At 42.3% G+C, this 21360-nt stretch overlaps 1 protein-coding gene across 1 annotated transcript; it reads right to left on the minus strand.

Annotated features, from left to right (window-relative positions):
• Window positions 1-1447: 1447 nt before the first annotated feature.
• On the minus strand, window positions 1448-20078 carry LOC141015488 (transmembrane protein 150A-like). Its single transcript, XM_073489578.1, has 8 exons — window positions 19855-20078; window positions 18854-18927; window positions 15745-15792; window positions 13883-13969; window positions 12124-12191; window positions 8344-8471; window positions 3548-3725; window positions 1448-2397 (listed from the first exon to the last, which is right to left on the minus strand). The coding sequence occupies exons 2-8, from the start codon at window positions 18916-18918 to the stop codon at window positions 2141-2143; spliced, it is 831 nt and encodes a 276-aa protein (XP_073345679.1). The 5' UTR covers window positions 18919-18927; window positions 19855-20078; the 3' UTR covers window positions 1448-2140.
• Window positions 20079-21360: the final 1282 nt, after the last annotated feature.

Genomic DNA, 21360 nt, shown 5'->3' on the forward strand with positions numbered 1-21360 from the left:
GTGGTGCAGATGGACGCTGTAAAGACATTTCATCTGTAATTTATGACTCAAAGCTCGTCAGTATGATCCTGAAACATGAGATATTTGGTATTTTGGTCTCATAGATACAGTGTAAGGTCACGTGACCTTTATTTGTTTCATACTTAAACTGGCTGAGAATATTTTAATACCATTTTAATATCTTGAGAGACATTTTTGTTATCACTGTCAGTATTTTTATATGATTAATACCCTAGAGCGAGTGCAGGTTTAGGTTTTACTTTGGATGATCTAAAGTGTCCTTTTTTTAAGCTGTCTTGATGTTTTACCTTAAATCTACTAATTTGTTGTTTTTTTCACCAAGGTCTGTGTTCAAGAGAAAACTGTTGTTTTATATTATTTGGTATTAAAACATTAATTTCATCAACACCTGCAGAGACTTCACAAAATGACTCCGAAACAAAGATCACAAAAGACATACAGCAAATATCCCAAAGAAGTTTGTTTCGCTAACTTTAACATTAACATACTGTCAGTATTTTTATATAATAGATAGCTGGCTGCTGGCAATGTCCCAAAGAAGTATCTTAGTATGTCGATAACTCATGAATCCTGAATGCTTTCCTAACATTTATTTTTGAATAATATTTAGCAGTCTGCAGGCGGAGTAAGTGGAGCTTTCAGTATTACACTGGATCATCTGAAGCCTTCTTCTTCTACTTGAAGCCTCTCTGATCTTATAATTATTACATTCAGCTTGAAGTCTGACTAGATTTTAGAGTTTCAGTAGGAAATCAATGCACAAACCTGTATCATAAACCTGTATTCTCATGTTTACATAAGGTTGTTGTTTGCTGTTTCTTAGGTTTTATAATATTTGACCTGGAACAGAGCGAATTTTATCAACACATGCAAACATCTGCAAAGCAAAGATGAGATTTAAAAAAACAGTTAATGTCTGTTACCTTGTATTTATCATCTAAAAGTGATCATATCTCATTCTGTGTCATTAGTCCTGGAAAAGTCTGTAAATATGATTTTTGAACAATAAAACATTTTGACTAAAGGGATGGATTATTTTTCTTCAAAGCTGCATTCGAGGGGAAAGAGTCAACTTCAGAAAACCTAGCACATTTATTTTTCAACATGGTCCCGTCTGACATTGACACACTTACTCGAGCTGTCGTGGAGCAAACACATCCCATCTCTGTCGCAGTCGGCATCTTGGAGCTCCAGAAACTGGACCACAGCAGCGATAACGTCCAAATGGTAACCACCGAGCTCCTTCTTCATCTCGGGGGAGAGGTCGTGGTCAGAAGGTGCTGAACCAGGTGGCGTATGTTACCACAAAAGTTGCTAACTTCAAAGCTTCTGCATAATCACTCAAAGAGTTGCAGTACATGTGCCAGGCCGTGAATTTACCGATAACCTCTCGAATAAAAAACACAAATTAAGCAAATCCTCTTAATTGTTTTGTTTTCTGCATACTTTATTTTCTTATAAAGGTTTTTTCTGTATATGATCAAATACAGCATGACAACATCCCCCCTTACTGGATATCTTGGTCCCAAGAAAGTTTTTGGCAGAGAGCTGAATGATACAACAAAAATATACAACAGAGCTTATCTGAGCAATATGAGACTATTATAACTCGAATCACAGGATAGCTTAACAGTAAGTTGGTCCGACAGACATTTTTTAAAACCACTTTAAAAGGAACGTACTGAGTAACTTTCATCTATTGTCAGAACGTTTTTTTGGAAACCTTCACCTACACGTGAGGTAAAGAGTGAGCGCTGGTTATGTAACAAAACTTCCTGAGTAGAAAACAATAATGAGCTCAGTGTCCGAGCTCTCAGCTCAGCGAGGAGTGACTTCTGAGGACGTTGGATCTGATAAAAACGACAGGAATTCAGAGAGTGATTGTTTCATTAGGAGGACTAAAACAAACAGAGGACTGTGTGCGTGTGTGTGTGCACATGTGCGTCTCTCTGCTGCCTTTGTGTTCAGAAAAAAGGCACTTCCAGCTACGTTACTGTGCAAACGTCTGTCAGTCTTTGGTCACGGCTGTGTGCAACAGTGAGCGTGAGGATCTGCAGCGTCCAGGCGACACACTCCGCTTTAGTGTCTCCGTGTGTTGCCCTTTGACCTCCAGCGATGCTTACGCTCGGTTCAGCATTGAGAAGCTCTCCGGCTGGCGGTGGTTGGAGCCGACGCCCACCTCCGTCTTGTGGTCGGAGACGGAGAAGCTCGACACGCCTCCTCCTCTGGACAGGACCATCAGAGTGTCCCCCGACATGCCCCCGAACTCGAAGGCGAAAGTCCCGTAGAAGATCATGATGAGCATGCAGTAGATCCACTCAAAGATGGCGGAGGCGTGCTGCAGGGCGAAGCTCTCCTGGCAGAAGAAGACTCCACCTGGTGATCAGAGTTAAGGAGAACAATGGCTGCACAGCAGGAGAGAGGCAACCAAACACTACTCATGAATCCAAAACATCTGTACGGAGGACAACTAGTTCTTTATTTTTGATGTTGAAGTACATTCTCTGAAGTACTGATTTATGAAGGAGTATCCCTGTCTTTCTCTTTGCAGCCTCTGTTGTTTATTGTGTTTGTTATTTATATCATAACCGATGACTTCACACCTTTGTATTTTAAAAAGAAGTTAATGAGCTGTAGTTTTAGCACACCTGAGGGTACGAATGCTAAGCTGTGGCGAGCAAAGATGGATGTTTTTCTTCTTCATCTCTATTTATTTGTGGATCGCAAACCAACTTTCAAGGTGCTAACATCCTTACTGGATACATTTCCCAATAATAATCAGGCTGATATATGTGCGTCCCTACACAAAATATATTTAGAGTTTATAAAACATGATGTCTTTGTAAACAGTTTACACAGCTGAGTTGATTAATAAATTAGAGATAACAATAATCAGATTAATCCATATGAATCCATAATGGAAGTAATTATTTGCTGCAGTCCTGTACAAAAGTCCAAAAGTCCGGAGGTTGGAGGTTTGTTTTTAGTCATGCTCGACTCTCACAGAGGGATGTAAAACTGTATTTTCTCCAGCAGGGGGCAATGTGGCACAGTTTACACTGATAACACCTGAACATGCTGGAAGGACGACAGAGCATCAGAGAGTTACTCTGTCTGTATCTGTCTTCTTTATGAAGTCATATTTTAATGGATCTTACGGCTTAAAACTCACAAAACAAGAGAGAAAAATATCAAAAATATTTTAGGAGACTGTTTTCAGTGTTCATACGGCTTTCAAAGAGTAAAATTCGAGCACTTTTCAAGCACTTTCAGGGAACCCAAACCAAAAATGTTCAGATATCGAGGCCTTTACGATGAAAGATAAAGTTTACAGAATTACTTTATGCCCACCGCAGTAGATATATACTGTCATATTACTGTCATATTATGTTCGTTTCACCAGCTGATTATTTAGTTCTTGCTCATGAAGACAACAGTGGGATCGTTTTATTTTAAATATTTTACGACTTTGAACGAACCCCGTTTATAAAAGGACAACACTAGCAGCTTCACGTTGGCAGGATACTGAGCACCAGGGCGATCAGAGCCAGCAGGGTCATCCCCACTCGGACGTGACCTATCCGGTACTCCTCCTGGGTTTTGGCCAGTCTGTAGGTCAGAGCCGACTGCAGACACACAAACAGCATGCTGGAGGGGAAGGCCACGCCAGCTCCAACGTAGTGCAGGACTTTAGCAAAATCCACCTGGGACAAAAAAACACACACACAAGAAACACTTGAAATGTTGCTGTTGATCAAATGCTGTTTGAAAGAATGAGCTAAATCAAAGTCAGACATTCCAGCTGCTGAATACTTAAAAGGTGAAAAGTACACACATAAATATCAAATATCATTTTTATCGTCTTGAGCTGACTCTGAATGTTGCTCTGGTCCAGATGAGCTGACCTCTTTCTCAAAATAAAAAGGGTTAGATAAAATAAAAACACAGTGAGGTAACAGTGGCGCTGTGGATGATCATCTGACAAAGACAGTCACAGGACAGGACGATCTGCTCCAGCACAGTACAAGATGAGGAGAGAGGAAGAGGAGGGGAAAAACTGTAATGATACCAATTTACAACAAATCATCTCTATTTCCACCTCTGACACGCGAGAGACGACGCGAAGTCGGTTTGATAAAAGGCACTGTGACATCTCCTCCGGCTTCAGCCTCACATACACAGGAAGTGTTTCTTCATTCATAATGTTGTATAAAGTTCCTGCATCCTGCACACACGCATTTTAAAATACAGCAGCTGATGACGCATCCTGAACATGGACGACAGAGGTGCATTGTGGGAGAAATCACAGCTGTTAAAGTGTGTAATTAAAAGGGATGAGACACAAAGTGCAAATGTACATTCTGCTGTCTGCTGGTTCAACAAAAAACAACTGAAAGTTCAATTTAAAAGCACAAAAATAGCAGAAATTTGCTGTAATTTTACAGTAAATTGCAGGCTTATAATTAAAGTCCATTCACAGTAGTACACTCTAATTATTTTATTGTAATATAGATGATATATATAGAATATATATATTGTGTTTCTACAGTAGCTCAGCACAGTTACAGTTACAATGAAAATACAGTATTTTGATGTAAAATGAGATTATGATACTGTAAAAATGATCTGTAGTTATAATAAATGTACAAATTTACAGTTAACAGTAATATTACATTTTTAATATTTCACGTTAACCCAACAATATTGCTTGCTAGCCAGTTAGCCTGTTAGCATGTGTACCTGGTTGGACCACTTGAAGGCCTGTGAGCCCGTTGTTAGCATCTTAGCATGTATACATTGTTGCACAACTACAATATTGTATTGCTACATTACTGTATTTTGCTGTAGTTGCAGCATTTCCTCCTAACGTACCATTTCTAGACCAGCTGGTGACGCTTAATAATGACCCGTCATGCGTTGCAAAAGCATGATTACAGTAGTTTACTGTGAAAACTTGCTGTTTGCTAACAGTGTAGTTTGAATAGTTACGAATATTATAATCCATTTCATCCTCTGAATCCTACACAGTGGACTTTGAATTCAAGAAAAGTCAACAACTCCATAATAAAGATAATAATTAGCTCCAGAAAGATAATTTATCCTTCAAACCACTTGTGTGGTCAAATAATCAATATAACTACTGAAGAGACCAAAACATACTTGATATGAAACAGTGTGTCTCTCTGGCAAACTCATTCATGATTTCCTAAAACTGTGACTCAACATCAACACGTCATCTCCGACATGTAAACAGCGGCCCCCTCGTGTATGAGTGGATATTTATCGTTTAGCAGATGTGGTGTCACGTTCATACAGTCCATCACCCCTCAAACACGGCTGCCATGTTTACTCTGAGGAAAACACTGAGGTTCATCATGTAAGGCTGAGCACAGACAGGGAGGTAGGCCCTGCAGCCAATCAGAAAGAAGAACAGGACCACCCTTAAACACTGGTGGGTGAGTTGGATGATGGACCCTGAGGATGAACTGTTCAGTGTGTGCACCGTAATGTAGTTAGAGGGGCCCAGACATGTGGAAACAGAGCTGGAGGAATCTGAGACAGCTGCTTCAAACACACTCCAACACTGACCTCTGACAGCAACACACACGAGCCCAAGTATTAGCACTTACATCCAAAACGGATCTGATGGATGTAACGTTACACAGACACGTGCGTCCAGCGGTGGAAGAAGTATTCAACGGTTTTGGTTCGTTCTTTTCGCCCTCATGGAGTCGATTTCAGCCACAGCAGGACGCCGTTTTCAGTCATCTGCTCATCACTCAGGCTGGCCGCAGAATAAGTTCACACGTATCGTCTCATCATTTCTACAGTTAGTATCATGTCATGTTTAGATTACATGTATATGAGCTGACTTTCTTATCAGGTGGAGGAGGGGATGCTCGTGGCAGCAAACCACCCTTCACTTCCTGTCTGAACCGACAGAACAGCGACCGTTTGGACATTTTGCAACCATCTTTTAAGTCACGACAGCTGTCAAGAACTGCAAATGTAGTGAAATATAAAATAAACAGAAATACGTTATATGTACTCGGTGTCTTTGCACCACTGCACATGTCTTAACACATGTGTGTCAGTGTCAGAGTCAGATGCTGAGTTACATTCCTGTTAAAATCCCTCAGCTTACTCATGTTCAGCACCTGAGGCCGTGAAAACTCTCAGCAGTGGACTGGATGTGAGCAGGTGTCGGCCTGTGCGTACAGGTTGTACCTGTAAGTACATGTGCCGCGGCTCTTCTTCTCTGCTGTAAATCTGTCTGTTTCTTACAGTTATTTCAAACCACTGCGGTTACAATCCAGCACAAAAGATGACCCGATCACACCGAGCTTCTTTTCAGAAGAACGCCTCCTCAAACCGAACTGTGTTCTGACACACGACACGCGGCCAAATCATCTTGTTTTTAAGATCGAACCACCGCAGAGAGGCCGTCAGACAGAACAAACACGACATCAAAAGAGATGTGCTTGGACGGTCTACAAAGTGCTGAGAGACTGCAGGGGAGAACACATCAGAGAGGCTCAGCAGCCGCGGAGCGTTATTCAACCCAGCAGAGGCGTCACAGACCTGTGATCGGATCAGAACCTGCCTTCAAGACGATGGTGACATAATCCAGTTGATTTTAAAGGGTTAATTCTTAGTGTGTTTGCAGGTCTTTTGGGGCTCCAGAGGAAGCTGCATGTAATCTGATCAATTGTCTCCAGTGATGTCACGCAGTCACTGAGTTGCATTGTGGGTAATGCAGTCGTCTGGTTATGAAAATGAAGAAGGCAGCGAGGAATAAAGAAGGAGAGATCTCTGGTTCTGCTGTATCGATTCAATCAGTTGTTTTAAAACTGTCCATAATGAGTCCAGCAGAGTCCAAAACCAGCTGACTACATTACCCACAGTGCAACTGAGCCTGACAGTATATTACTCAGTGAGTGAGCAGGTGTTACAGTAAGAGATCCGTCTTTTTCTGAGATGATTCTGACCTGCAGCAGACTTTAGCTCATGGTATCTGTGTGTCTGCTGGTTAGAGAGAAGCAGCATGTGTCACTGTTACCTCCACACTGTTTATGTTACACAGAGGCCACGGAGACCCTCCGCCGTCAGTTGCCATGACACTGACCCATAAATCATGTAAGGTCTCATCTAAGCAGCGAGCTCTGAGCAGCGTGAACACAGTTACTCTACCAGACAGAGCTGGATTGATATTTTCACACGTTTCAATGTTTCTGATCAGAAGAAGCCCTGCTGACTGTGACTCGGCTTCACCTGCAGGATCAAACATCCACCTCGGTTTCAAACAAAGTCATTGTGATCCACAACACAATGCAGCAGCGAGATAACAATCTGCCTCTGTGGGTGAACGCTGTTTGGAAATTATGTAAGAAATTATGTAACTTTTTTCTGTTTATTCATTCATTTGATCGTTTTTACGTAATCGATCTCTTAATTTATTTTCTTAAGGTTTCGTATTGTGTCCTTCGGCTTTAAACAGGACATTCAGTGTTAAGTAAAGTAAGCCAACGCATTTTATTTTCGTCACCCGTCCTTTGGGACATTTTAGTTTCATAATCCCAATTTTCTCGTTCTCTCTAACTTTGATTGTATTATCCCTGAACAACTGTAATGACACCAAACAGATTTCTGTTAAAAATAAGTCATCAGGGACCAGATTAAGCTCCAGGGCTGGAACGACCGGTGAGTCTCTCTGTGCATTGTGTACTGTATACTCTACCACCTTCTAGTGTTCGTTATGTACGAACACTAGACGACACATGGCAGCTTCAAAGTGAGACCCAGAGACCAGCACAGTGCTCCTCTTTCAGAGCACGACTTGGACTCAGGTTTGCAAACCCAGTCGCCAGCAAATAATGTTAACAAACCACAGATACGTCCGAGGTTGACATTTGCACCAAATGTGGCATATCACCTTCTCCTTCGGACCATCTCCATCTGAGATCGTGGTGACCAAAACAGGTATTTTAAGCCAAACCGTGATGTTTTCCTTACTCTGAACAAGTGTGCTTAAACCTAAGCAGAGCATAGCAAATTCAACCATAAGCGTAAAGTTGGAATATAAAGAAAATGAAGGTGTAAAGTGAAGAGATAGATTTAAAGAACAAAGACTGTGTTGCTATTCTCACTCCTGATTGATTACTCAGAGTAAAGGTCAACCTGATGACACATCTCTACTGTCATTGTTGCTCTTGTGCCATGTGTGTCAGCTGATGACCCCCCTGTAAACCAATACTATCAAGACAAAGTCCTGAAGTTTCCCAGTGACCGCCCGATCAATGACTCAGAACAGAGAGTGATTACCTGGAAGTTTCCCACCATGATGAGACCGGCAGCACAGATCCAGGCGGTGGAGAGGCCGGCCGTGTTGAGGACGCAGTTCTGGTGCTTCTCGATGACGTGAGCGTAACGCAGCAGACCGATCAGCATCACTGGAGGAGCAGAGGAAGAGAGAGGACGACATGTTTCATCACACTACAAACCGTACTTCACGTTTATAGTTCGGTTCTTTTCCTACTTTCTGCTCTCGATAAAGATCTTCTTTTTCTAGACAGAATAAAAACACATCAGAGTCAGGAGTTTCTTTCAGAGGCACACAACTCAGGGCTGTTTGTGGCGGTACTGGCAGTTAAATGCTTACAAACCAGCTGCAGCCCACATTAATATAAACAAAATAGATATATATTTACAGGGACTGCCAAATACTGGGATAGTGGAATCAAAAAAATGCCTCTTCAGGCGGTAATGAAACTGAAATATGCTTTTACAACCTCTCAATGAAATAAAACAGGGAAAGAAGGGGCTTCGGTTTCAAGGGGTTCAGTTAAGATAAACTAAGATAAACAAACAACAGAAAACCTGTGGACGTCTGCTGCCATTCGGAGGCATAAATGCAGCAAATGTTACAAATTCACTGGCGAGACCTTTGCTCTCCTTCTACCACGAGGACGGTGCCGCTCCATCAAAGGAACAGCGAGCTGCAACATTTAGTGACGATGCTGCAGATGTCAGTGTGAGCAGATTCCTCGCGTCTGTTTATTAATCTGCTCTCATCAAAGCAGCCTCACACTGCTCGTCCTCTCCTCCATCTGATTCTCATGCCGTTCACATCTGGCGCTCATCGCTGCTACAGACTGCACAGAGCGGCTGTTTTCATGTCCGTGTTGTCGGTCCAGCCGTGAACACAGTGGTCGAGTTTTTGATGATCGAGCGGACGCTGAGATAAGACTCCTTGTGTTTGGGTTCTGGTTATCTGAGCGTCTCACAGACTTTCTGATCTCCGCTCAACACCGCACCTCCGAGTTAAACAAACCGCCTCACAAACACAAGCTGAGTATTGTTTATGAGAGCACGATTAAAATAACGGGAAAAGCTTTTGATGTCGGGGAGATTTCTTAAGACACGCCAGCACAGTCACTTCAGTTTAGAGCTGAAACTATTGCTCACCTCATTGGTCGATGAACACACGACTGTTGTGATCATTAATCGATCGCTTACAACAGTTTCAAACAAAGACAATGAGTCTACAGCCATGTGAGACACAAATGCTAATGGCAGCATGCTCACAACAGCTTTGTTTACATGGACCCTAATATTCTGATAATAATCAGATGCCTCATGTAAACACTTCAGATTCTGATGAAAAGGAAAATATTAAGCATGTAAACACTTATTCTGATCGTTTCTCTCTGGTAGGAAGAAAGTCTTTCTGCACATGCTCGAACCACGTGGGGGAACATCATCCAGGACGTTGCAGCCAGGAAGAAACAACAACAGGTCTGTGGCCGGTACAACTTATTTGTCGGAGGTCTTAAAGGAGTTAAAGATTGCTGAAAGGCTCGAAACAACAAGTTACCCAAACAAGTGTTTGCAAAAGGAACGAAGCTGGAATCCACCAAACCAAATCAAGAGCCGCTGGACAAGTTTTCAACAGTGGTTCCGACCCAGACGGACGTATAGGTGAATTAATGGGAGAGCGATGTTTGGCAAACAGGACTTTTGGTAAGTAAATAAGTTAATTACTGGTAAGTTCATTCTTGTCAGCTGACACTAACGTCACAACATTAGCTAACGTTAGCTCTATAAACATGAAACGTGTATCGACAGTGAATAAAATGAATATTGTCAATACAGTTGAGAAAACTCTTCTTTTGTTATACTTCCGACAGATTGGACGCTTCAGAGCGGGCAGAACCACTTTACAAGTCATTAAAGTTATATTCAGATTAACTTCTTGGGGCAAGTAAACACACTTCTTATCGGATCATAATGATTTTAGTCAGATTGATGAGATATTGTCCATGTAAACGCAGCTAATGACAAAATTAACATGTTTAGCAAGTATTATGTTTAAAATGTTCGTCTCAGCGTGCTAACATATGATAATCAGCACTAAACACAGAGTACAGCTGAGGCTCAGGGGACTGTCTCTCAAATGTGCTGCTTTTCTTTGACTGAACACATTTCTGTTTAAGACTGGTTGCTAGACAAAAGAAGATGTTATTTTCTGTCTTTTTAGGTGAAATTCTGCAGCCTCATTTCATTTTAACCCAACATGGCTTACTCCTTTACTATCTGACCTGACTCTTGGCCCTTCAGAGGAACCAGCAGGTCTCCTGGGAGTTGACGACATCCCTGCCTGTCGACACCGCTCAGCTCTTGTTCTCGCTGCTGTACGCCGTTCAAAAATGTGAACGTTTTGACAGATTGCTGCACAGCGCGGCCAAACAACACAAGTCTGCCAAATTACCTCCCAACAGTAACTAATGAGTCTTACTGACAGACGTATAAAGTGCTTTTATACAAAAATGAGATTGTGCAACATTCCTTAGCGTTATGACTAAATGCTGAATCTTGTGTCTTGGTTACGTGAAGTCGTGAAGAGCGGCAGGACGCTCGCTGGGCTTAAGATATACAGCAGACACAGAGTAAACCCGGAGCTGCGACAGGTTAATGGGCTCGTTAAACGTCCCTTGAATTCCGACATTTTCTGAGGAAAGTCTGAAGAAGCAGGTGTGCCCTGGTGAGAGGTCAAATAAATTCACTCAGTGTTTGAAGAGAGGACAAAAACAACACAGCCTCAGTCAGGCCGGGACGCTCGCGTCAAGGTTTAACCATTTACTGCAACATAATACGCAGAGTTGAGTGTGACGGAGACTCTGACATTAAATCGGTCTCTGACCTCGCAAATTAGCAACAGAGGCAGAGACGAGGACTGAACATTAACTCATGGAGAGAAACTGGAATAACATCAAGGAAAAGCTCCATCACTGTTCTCTATAGTAACTGCACAAAGGTAATATAAGCTGCCAGTAATCTTAAATGTATGCAAACGAAATAAAATAAATATGTTGCAGCCCTGGCAGAAATGTGCCTGTTTATCCCTGCATTTAAACGATATAGCATCTCCTCCTCCATCTCTTTGACGGTTGTCTCTTGACCTGGGCGTTGCTGTCCTGAAGTATTAATTATAAACACTCTCTCGAACTAGTTCTGTTTGAGCATGACACGACTGTTAGCTGATATTTGGCTGCAAAATCTGGAGGAAAATCAGGGTAGAGTTCACCAGGATGACTCAGTCAACTGTCCAAGAGAAGGCAGCCGCTTTCCTCTTTGGAAATAAATATTCTGGAATGAAAGTCAGTTTCCGAGTTAAAACATCTAAGTTGAGCAACGCCTACTACGGTAAACACCTGGAGCGAAACTTTCATAAAGCACATGGAGAAAAAAAATAAATATGGGCCACAGTGCACACAGGGCAAGAGTCAAACACCCAAAATAAATGGTTTACAGAAGGTTTTTTGAGGAGTAGTTGCCCGCTCGGTCAGAAGGTGAATGCTCCCGAGGTTTAAAAATGCACCATTCATGGCATCCAGTACATTTTCCTCTCAGAGGTGGGGGGGGAGGCGGGACCTGGCAGTGGATTCTGGGTAACAGAGACTTGGCTGGAGCCGCTACAGCTGAGAAAACAAGCCTGACAGTTCTGAGTGCACAGAGCCTCGTTCAACCCGGAGCTGCATGTTGGCTAAACGTGTGTGTAGGTAGGTATGTTCGCTATCTGAATGCTGCTGTGTTGATACTCACCCATGAAGGAGCCGGTGCTGCAGATGAGGCTGAAAAAGCAGCTTTCAGGCGGTAGAGTTCCACATTTACTGCAGAGAAAACAGAGAGGAGAGGAGGGGGTCGTTAGTGTCGGCCGGCCTCCAGGCCCAGTGGGACAAAGTGCAAGTTCAGTCAAGTTCAGATCACGTCCATGACCTCCACGGAGGATCCAGAAATGGCAGCGTGACCTTACATGTGTTCTTACTCTGTGGTATTAAAAGCACGCCAACATTTTTCCCTGGAAAGCAGAGAAACGACCATCTATAAATGGAAAGTCCTGCTGGGAGGTCGAGGTCTTTTTCTGTCAGTCAGAAAAATCACGAAAAATTCAAACTGAAGACGTGATCTTCAGCCGCCTCCACAGCAACGCAAACCTCTCGTTCATCGATTCTTGTTTACATTTCTGGACTCAGTGTGGCGACATTTCAAAGAGCGCTGAAGGATCCACTACACACAACAAAAGCTCTTCTTCCTGTCGAGGTGAAGAGGTCGACCTCCCCCCTGCGACTCAGAGCCTCAGCCGGGCAAGTGTGGACTCATCCGACAACAAACTGTGCAGAGCAGCTGCTCACCGACTATCAGAGAGATTATCTGAAGACAGAGCAACTAGAGAAGAAGCACAATACATTCATCTGACTTATCATGATCGTACAAACTGTCTATCATTTGAGTGTTAATGATCAAAAGCGGTGGGTTATTATCAGTATGTAACATCGCCGGCTTCATCGATCAGCAGAGGGTGAAATTCAAGCACTTTAAGTACTTTCAAGGTACATAAACCAAACATTTCCAGGAAGCTGTGGCGGCCTTCATCATCACATCTGAATTGTTAGTCTGAATGTTCCTTATCTTATCTTAACCTGCAAATGTTGCAGCAGATGTTTTCGAACACACTCAGTTTCAACTGATCCAACCATTGAACTTGCAACAGCAATGTCACCAGACTCCCCTTGAAAATGTGCAATTTTGAGAGTTGTTGTTGAGTGAAGAGAAACTTTATCAACTTTGCCAAACGGATACGGCACATTCTCAATCATTCACGTCTTCTTGTAAATTCCTCATTAGATTCAAAACATTAAGTTGTTTCTTTCCTTGTAAAAAGTGCCAGTTTGTCACAGCATCACTGTACCAACCCTGACAAACAATTCATTGACAGTAAACATGTAAAACTTATAATACAGTAAATAGAAACCAATATAGGCCACTCGTAGGGACTGTTTTTGTACTTTGTTCTGATGTAGAAGGGACTTTTACGTAAAAGTGACCAGGGTGTTTTTTCAGACATTATTATTTAACAGTCTTATATTTCACATTTTTGTCCTTGAGTCTCTCGTGCCCAGGACAAAGTTTTTCACTGATCACAGGCTGCACTTCCAAGTAAAACACAATCTCCACTGGCATGCTTTTTGTTTTTTCTATTTGCTGTTTTGATTTAGTATTTCAACAAAGAGAATTTTTTAAAAAAGCAGAAATGAATCCAGACTGAGCAGAGCAAATAAAACCGACCGGAGGAAACCACAGACCGCAGCATTCAATCTCCGTGGACAGTTGAGTTCGAGTTTCAGAGGGTTTTCTAGAAACCGCAACGATGGCGGCGACTCAAAATCAACACTGTGCCATTGTTTAGGTTACTGATGATCACGTTCAGGAAGCAGACCACCGCGATCGTTACATAACAGGTAAACACACAGCAGCAGTTTGCAAAATGATTAAAATGCTCTGCAGAGGCGAGATCACTGACCTGATGAGTGGGATGTTGTCCAGCGTGCAGCACAGGACGGGACCCCTCTGTAGTGGAAGAGGCTCCTCACAGGACTCATTATAAAGCCTGGAAACACACACATGAACATGCAAACACTCGCTTCAGTCTGCAGATACTGAAGGATAATACCATTTAAAAGTTGACATCACTAAAAATCATCTTAAAGTAGCTCAAAGTCTCAGGTTGAACTTTCACCTTCGCCCTCTCAGAACCACATCAGCAGTGCATAATGACCCTAAAGTAAGTGTTCATACTCTGTTAATGTTTGACACATTTGGAGCATCATGTGTGGAGACTTACGCACACGACGGTAGAAAATTAACCCAAAATATTCTTGAGTTAAGTCTCTCTTAAATAATAAAGTTAAATGCTTCGTGTGCTAATGTGAAGACCAAACTGTGATAAAGGTTTTCCACTTTAACCTGAATGAAACATCACAAATCTCTTCACATTTTAAAACACTCCATCCAGATGTGGGAGATCAAGATGCTGATTAGAAAGCATGATTATTGCACAGGTGTGCTTTAGGCTCTTCACAATAAAAGGTACACGGATGCAAATATCCTGCTGTTTAATCAGCATCCTGACAAAAAGAGAACGTGGATTGAAAGTAGGGGTGTTTTCCATTTTTCCAAAACTTAATGGACGGCCACTGGCCAAAAACAAGCACTATTGTATTGTTATGATACAAAATGATACGAGAATCCCAAATTCAATTAATCTACTGACTTCCTGCACAAGCTTTCCCTCTGCCAGCCGTGCTCAGATTATAAAGAATAGTTTGTTCAGTGCACTTTATGTGTATTTATGTTTCTTGTACCAGCTGGGAAGGTAACACTCAGGTGGTTTAAATCATGTTTATGTTTCACATTCCTCAGAAGTCGGTCGATATCGGACATAAATCCAGCTGCAGCTCTGACACAACTTTAAATTCCTCCGTCTTCCACTTAAACCAGTCTGTTTGCATTATTTGTCTTAAACCAAAATCCTCCTCACACACACACATACACTCTTTCTTAACACATTCCCGTCTTGTGTCAACATTTACAGCACTTTATTTTCTTAATGTCCACTCCCTATCTCCGTCCCTCCATCCCTCCTCCGTCTAATGCCTCGTTATGTTTGAATTAAGGCTGACAGACCTGTCAGGAGGTGGAGGGCTGAGAAAATAAGCCCAAAATAAGCTCACTGTGAATGAGCTTTTCCTGAAATCATACTGCACAAACACAGCAGCTGAGAAAGTGTTTTTACTCACACATTTCTCACAGTTTTCCCCTGCAGGCATTTGCGAGTTATTCACAATCGGTGACTGAGTTTTTTTGGGGAGTTTTGTGCACATTAACAGGAGCACAGAGAGTAACTCCACACTACTTTGGAAAAAGCGTGTTCTTGCTCTCTTTTGGCCCTCGGTCCACTGAACTCAGAACCAGAAACTGAGCTTTTCTGCAGCTTAAATCAATACAAAACGCTGGCTTCCTGTTCAAATGTGGACGAGGGAGACGAGCTTTTGGAAAAAACAGTGACGTAAATGCAGAAACAGAAAAATTAGAACATTAGAAAATGAGTTTGCTGTGTTAAAACCAGGAATGCACGATTAAAAATTGGCACGTCATCGGTATCAGTCCATAAATGCTTTAAAATTAAGTATTGGCACCCTGATATGAACATGTTCTGCTGATCTGATGGGCTGAGAAGATGAAGCTTCTGCCTGTGGGTCATCATGATAAGAGCAGGCATCATAATATGTTAAAGGGGAGACATGATGTTCTGTGCAGTGAGGTGGATGGTTGATAGATGTGTGTGTGTGTGTGTGTGTGTGCGTGTGTGTGTGTGTGCTGTACCAGTTATGCACGGGGCAGACGTGCTGGTTGTACAGGGCCATCGCATATCTGTAAGATTAGAGAAGAAGAAGAGAATCAGTGGTGAGAGAGCTGAACGAGACATGAAGCACATAAGACACTGTCTCCACTTTGATACGGTCGGGACGTAATCTAAGTTACACTCACAAAACATGGCTGCTGGACAGATAATAAACAAGCGTCACGATGACAAAAGTTCTGTTTTACTTAAAGAAAATGAAGCACTTGAAAGCACCGTCACACAGTACGACATATTTCGTGACACATGAATTAAAAACACAGTGTTTCTTTCCGCTCGTCTTCGTCATACATGTACGCATGAGCTGCTGGCTGTATTTTAACCTGTCAACTACACAATAACCACCTCAACACACACACACACACACACACACACACACACACACACCCTGGCTGCAAGCCTGAGATCATTCATTACACCCAAACACACTGTGAATTAGATGTTAGCACTCTGGCTGAGAGCAGGAGACGTTCAAGTTGTTAGTGTGTGCAACACTTTGGTCGAGACTGAAATATCTCTACAGTTTGCCGTCCTAACACGCGGTTAACACTGTGAAAGGGTCTATTTTAAACCCAGGATTGTTTCCTGAAGTAGTTGTGTTGCCTCCACCAAACTAAACTGTGACTGAGAGCTGAATGTTTGTGTTTATTTAAAGGAAAATTAGTCGACTCAGTCTAAAAATATGAGGTCAACATTGAATTTTAGATTCACCCTGGTGTCCTGGGTTAGAGTCCTGGGTTTGGACCAGTCATTCACCGTTACCTACTTTCTATGTGTCGCTTTTTATGTCACCTCATTTCCTGGCAGAAAGCGATGATGGCTAAATTCGACCCCTACGTGACGGACTTTTCCTCTGTCCATCATCAAGGAACGTTACTGAATCTCACTGTGGTGCCAGACTGTGGTGACAGTCTGACTTTAACTCCAACTCATCTACCTCGTCTGACTTCTGATGAAGAAATGCCTCCAGAAAATGAAAGAAGACACTTCAGAGAGCAGGTTAACCGCTGATTTTTTCTGTCGACACATTGTTCGCCCCCATAATTTTGAAAGCTCCTGTTAATTGCAGTCTCATCAGTGATATTTGCTCAGACCTGCCCTCGTTTGATCACAATATTATCAGCGCTGTCAATCATTTGGAGCAAAAATCAGTGGTTAACCTGCTCTCTGAAGTCTGCTCTTTCATTTTCTGGAGGCATTTCTTCATCAGAAGTCATCAACGAAGACACAGTATGTTGGGTTTTAGTGTGTTTCTCCATGCATCTCCTCATAGACTTCAATACAGCCGACATCAGTCTGGCACCAAAGCGAGATTAGGTGACATAATGACCCTTCCTCCTTTTGTAATTTCAATTTTTCCAGTACTTCATGACAATCTATGACATTACTCTTTTGTTATTGAATGCTAACTAGCAAATTAGCATGCTAACACCCACATAAACATTGTACCTGCTAAATATCAGCATGTTAGCATCATCATCGTGAGCATGTTAGCGTCCGGGCTGCAGTACAAAGGTAGCGTGTCTGGAGACTCTCGGTCTTGAGTCTCCGATTCGTCTTTTAACCGCAGCTTCACGTCAACAAACTCTAATCTGACACTTGAACACATCAAGAGAAAACTTGACGAGCACACAAAGACACACTGTGCCGCAGATAAGATACACAGGAATCAACATAAGAAGCTGCTGACAAACGTTACTGGGCAAAAACTAAAATTAGACACGTGATGGTTGAAGTGTTTCCATTGATCTCTGAGAACCAGGGGACGCTCCGGGCTGATAGCTGATTTGTCTTTACTCAAACAACTGAAGTGTTTCTGAGGGTATCAAAGCATTTTAGTTTCTATTTTTACCTCCACACCTTCATTCTTTCCTGTGAAAACTCTACAAACATCAGTGCATGCTCCACTTCCGTCTCTGGGTCACATTCGACGGAGGGTTCAAAGGCGCGAGCAGACAGGTGTCGACGTGTCTGAAGAACAACAGGTCTGTTAAAACGAGGGGGGGTTACAGACTCGTCTCTGACAGGGACAGACTTTGGAGACCCGGTGTGAAACATTCTTCGCGCCCACTTTGCGAAGGTGTGAAAGGGCTTCTTACAAAAGGAGACTGTGTCAATCCGAGTCACACCGAGGAGAGAAAGGAAGAGAGACAAAGAGACAGTGAAGAAGTGAAGGTGAGGCGAGCAGACGTCTCACTGTATTCAGACCACTGCACAGCAAAACATCTGACCACAACTTTGTGGTTTGTTGTTGTTCTTGGAGATTCCCCTGAAAACTAATGACCTTAAAATCTAATAGTGAGCCTCCAGGGGAAGTTTTAGTCTACTATCTGATTCTTGATACAGAGCAACACAAAGCTTTATTTGTTTATACGATTAAATCATGACTGTGCTGGTCTTTATACTTCCCCTGAGTGCACACAGCGGAGTTACACGAGACATACAGTACATGAGGGCGACGAGGAGGTGGAGGAACACTATTTTTCTTATCGAACCGTCTGCAAAAAACTGGTGACATCTGATGCAGCAGAGGCCGAAAATATCCGAGCTTTTAGTCACAAGACTGAGTTAAGATCAGAGGTGGCAAAGGCCCACACATCCTCTCCTCCAGTTGGAGTACAGATACTAAGACTGCTTGCTCTGGCTACATCTGCAGCACACAGGCATGACAGCGCCACAGCACATCTCACATCTCACCACCTGGTGCCTATGAATGCGACCGACAGCTCTGATTCCTCATTTCCACCATAAAAGCAGCTGTTTCAGAGGACGAGCTGGGAGGAATTTCAAGGATGACACTTTTCCGACAACAATCGCAGAACAAACAGCCAGTCGCCGCTCTCTCTTTCCCAAAATAGGAAACTGTTTTACATTCATGAACTTTGCACAGTCAGTCGAGGTCGACGCGGTCGCTGCAGGGATAATAGGTGGCCTGTGTAACCAGGTTGACGTACAGACAAGTGGACTCCTGAGTTGCAACGCGTTAAACTACCTAGTTTCTCCTACAAATGTGGAGGAAAAAACCCTGAAAAGACAGCAAATGTTGACGTTTGTTCACTGCGAGGTACTTACACGACCCATATTCCAGTGATGGTGAAGACTGGCAGGCTGACAGGGAGGATCATCCACAGAGACATGACGACCACCTGGAGAGAAGAACCACAGAGACATGAAGGACTCTGACGAGGCCGTCAAAACCAGAATCTCCACTCTGTGCTGGTGACATGATTATAATATGAAGTCTTACTCTCGACAAGGAGAGCTTTTATCTTCCTATCCAGCACATTAGCTCAGGTTGTATCAGTTTTGAGGGTTTATAGAGATGTGTAATCACAAGAGAGGGCCTCAGGATGAGGTAATAAAGGAGTGCTAACAGATTCAGTTTGAGTTTTGTTAATAAAAGAAAGTAAAACTAACAAAAACATTTGACTTTAAGTCGAGTTGAGGTCCTTAAATAGTTTGTTTCGTCCCAAAAAGAAAAAAGAGGAAAGATTTACAACCACATAAATCCCAGAGAAACATCCGGTCCCTAAAGCTGACCATTAGTTACAGCGGACATTAAAAAACAAATTATTTCTAGGACAGAAAAGTTGCTGGCAACTTCTTGAAATACTCTCTACACTCTTTTCCTCTCCTACAGTTTCACTTCACTTAACTACAGAAGCTGCTCCTTTTCACCTGCCCTCCCTTTAAATGCAAGTGTTTCACATTTACTAACACAACTTCAGGAAAAACACAGTAAAGTGACTCAGATGTCGTCTCCTAGATCTAATCTGTACTTTTAATCAAGTTTTTTTTAATGTTTTTTATGTCGATTGAACTTACTTTGAATTACGATAACAAACGCAACATAAAACCTGGGTGAAGATGAAGACACTGAGCCATCGAAATGATCTTGAAGCTGTTATTTTGAGGTGAAAAGTTACATAAAGTTGATTTTAAACTACAATAACAAATGTTTTACCTGCAGCAGCTGCTCCTTTCTACCTGCCCTCCCTTTAAATGCCAGTATTTCACACTGACTAACCCTGCTTCATGAACAAACACAGCACAGTGCCTCAGTCTGCTCTTACCTCTTGTTATTCAGGGGAAAGCCTCAGACTCAGCTCTTCATCTCAGCTCCTCCAGGCTCGCTGAGAAGTTGTACAAAGTGTGTTTCTGTGTGAGCTGCTCTGTCTGAGCTGCTGCTTCTGCTCTCATTGTTAAAAAAACGTGTCAGATGTGATGCAGGTTTTTATCTCCAGCAGAAGGAAGACATCACGTTTGTTCATTCATCCCACGGTCAGTCTGTCCTGAGCGTGTGTTGTGATGTGAGGTGAGGTGGAGGCAGCAGCTGGAGTCAGTCAGTAAACTCCTCCCTGTCTCCACTCGCGTGTTTTTCCTGCTTTAAAAACTGAACTTTTAGATGTTTTTGAGTCGTTCAAACTTCATTTTCACGTTGATAAATTGTCGGTTTTATCATTTTTACGTGCTCATGCGTTGTTATAAACTTTGCAGCAGAGTTGTAGGAACTTCTCTTCAGCTCTGAGATGTGATTTTTTCCTCCGCAGGTGATTTTTTTTTGTTGTTGTCCTGTTTTTCTCCATTACGGATCGTTTCGGTCTCCGTCTAATTCCTGGAAACACGTTTCACAACTGTTTGGCAGAGTGATTATTACACATCACATCACATCATTCACCCCGGAGTGAATGACTCAGATATTAAATATTATGTTTGTCTTTTATTTTTCCTCAAAAGTGATCACAAGTTATTTCCAAGAAAGCGGATGTGATGCGTTCAAGTGCTCTCTGTAAGCTCCCGTGTCCCAGTTGGCAGAGGCGGCTGGGGGCCCGTGTAATGTCTGATGAATAAAAAACTGTGTTGAGCCGGATTAAACCATTTAAATGACTGATTTTAAAGACTTTGCGACTTTCTCTCTCTGAAGTTAAAAGGAAAAGTTCACTCAAAAATGACATTTCAGTTAATCAACAGTCAGGTGAAGGAAAAAAACAAACATAAAACAGCTCCATACAGCTCGTCCGGTGTAATACGAGTCAACATAATGCCAGAGATCCCAAACCTGATTTAAAAGAAGTTATTTACACCCTAACGCTTTAGCTTAGCAGCTACAGTGAAGATTTCATCTTGAAAAAAGGGTGTAAATAATGTCTTTTCAAATTAATTTGGGCTCTCTGGGGACTTGGATTACGTCAGACAAGCTTTATGAAGCCAGTTTATACTTTAATCGTTTGTTTTTCACATTTTAAAACAAGTTCCCAGCTACTTCAGCTTGTGCCCCCATTTGCTAACGTCCTAACGCTCTTAGCTGAGCAGCTACAGTGAAGATTTCAGCTTAAGAAAGTGTGTAAATAACGTTTTTCCAACTTAATTTGGGATCCAAAGACTTGGATTACGCTGAACGAGCTGTAAGAAGCCATTTTATGGGATTTTTTTGGTTGCCCACAAAACATTTCACACCAAAACATTGTTGCAGCTTCCTCATAAACAACTGAAGTAGATGGAGACTTGTTTTGAAACTTAAAAAACAACAGAAAAAAGTATAAAAATGGATTCACACAGCTCGTCTGATGTAATCTAAG

The sequence above is a fragment of the Pagrus major genome, chromosome 20, assembly GCF_040436345.1.
Source record: "Pagrus major chromosome 20, Pma_NU_1.0".
Taxonomy (NCBI): Eukaryota; Metazoa; Chordata; class Actinopteri; order Spariformes; family Sparidae; genus Pagrus; species Pagrus major.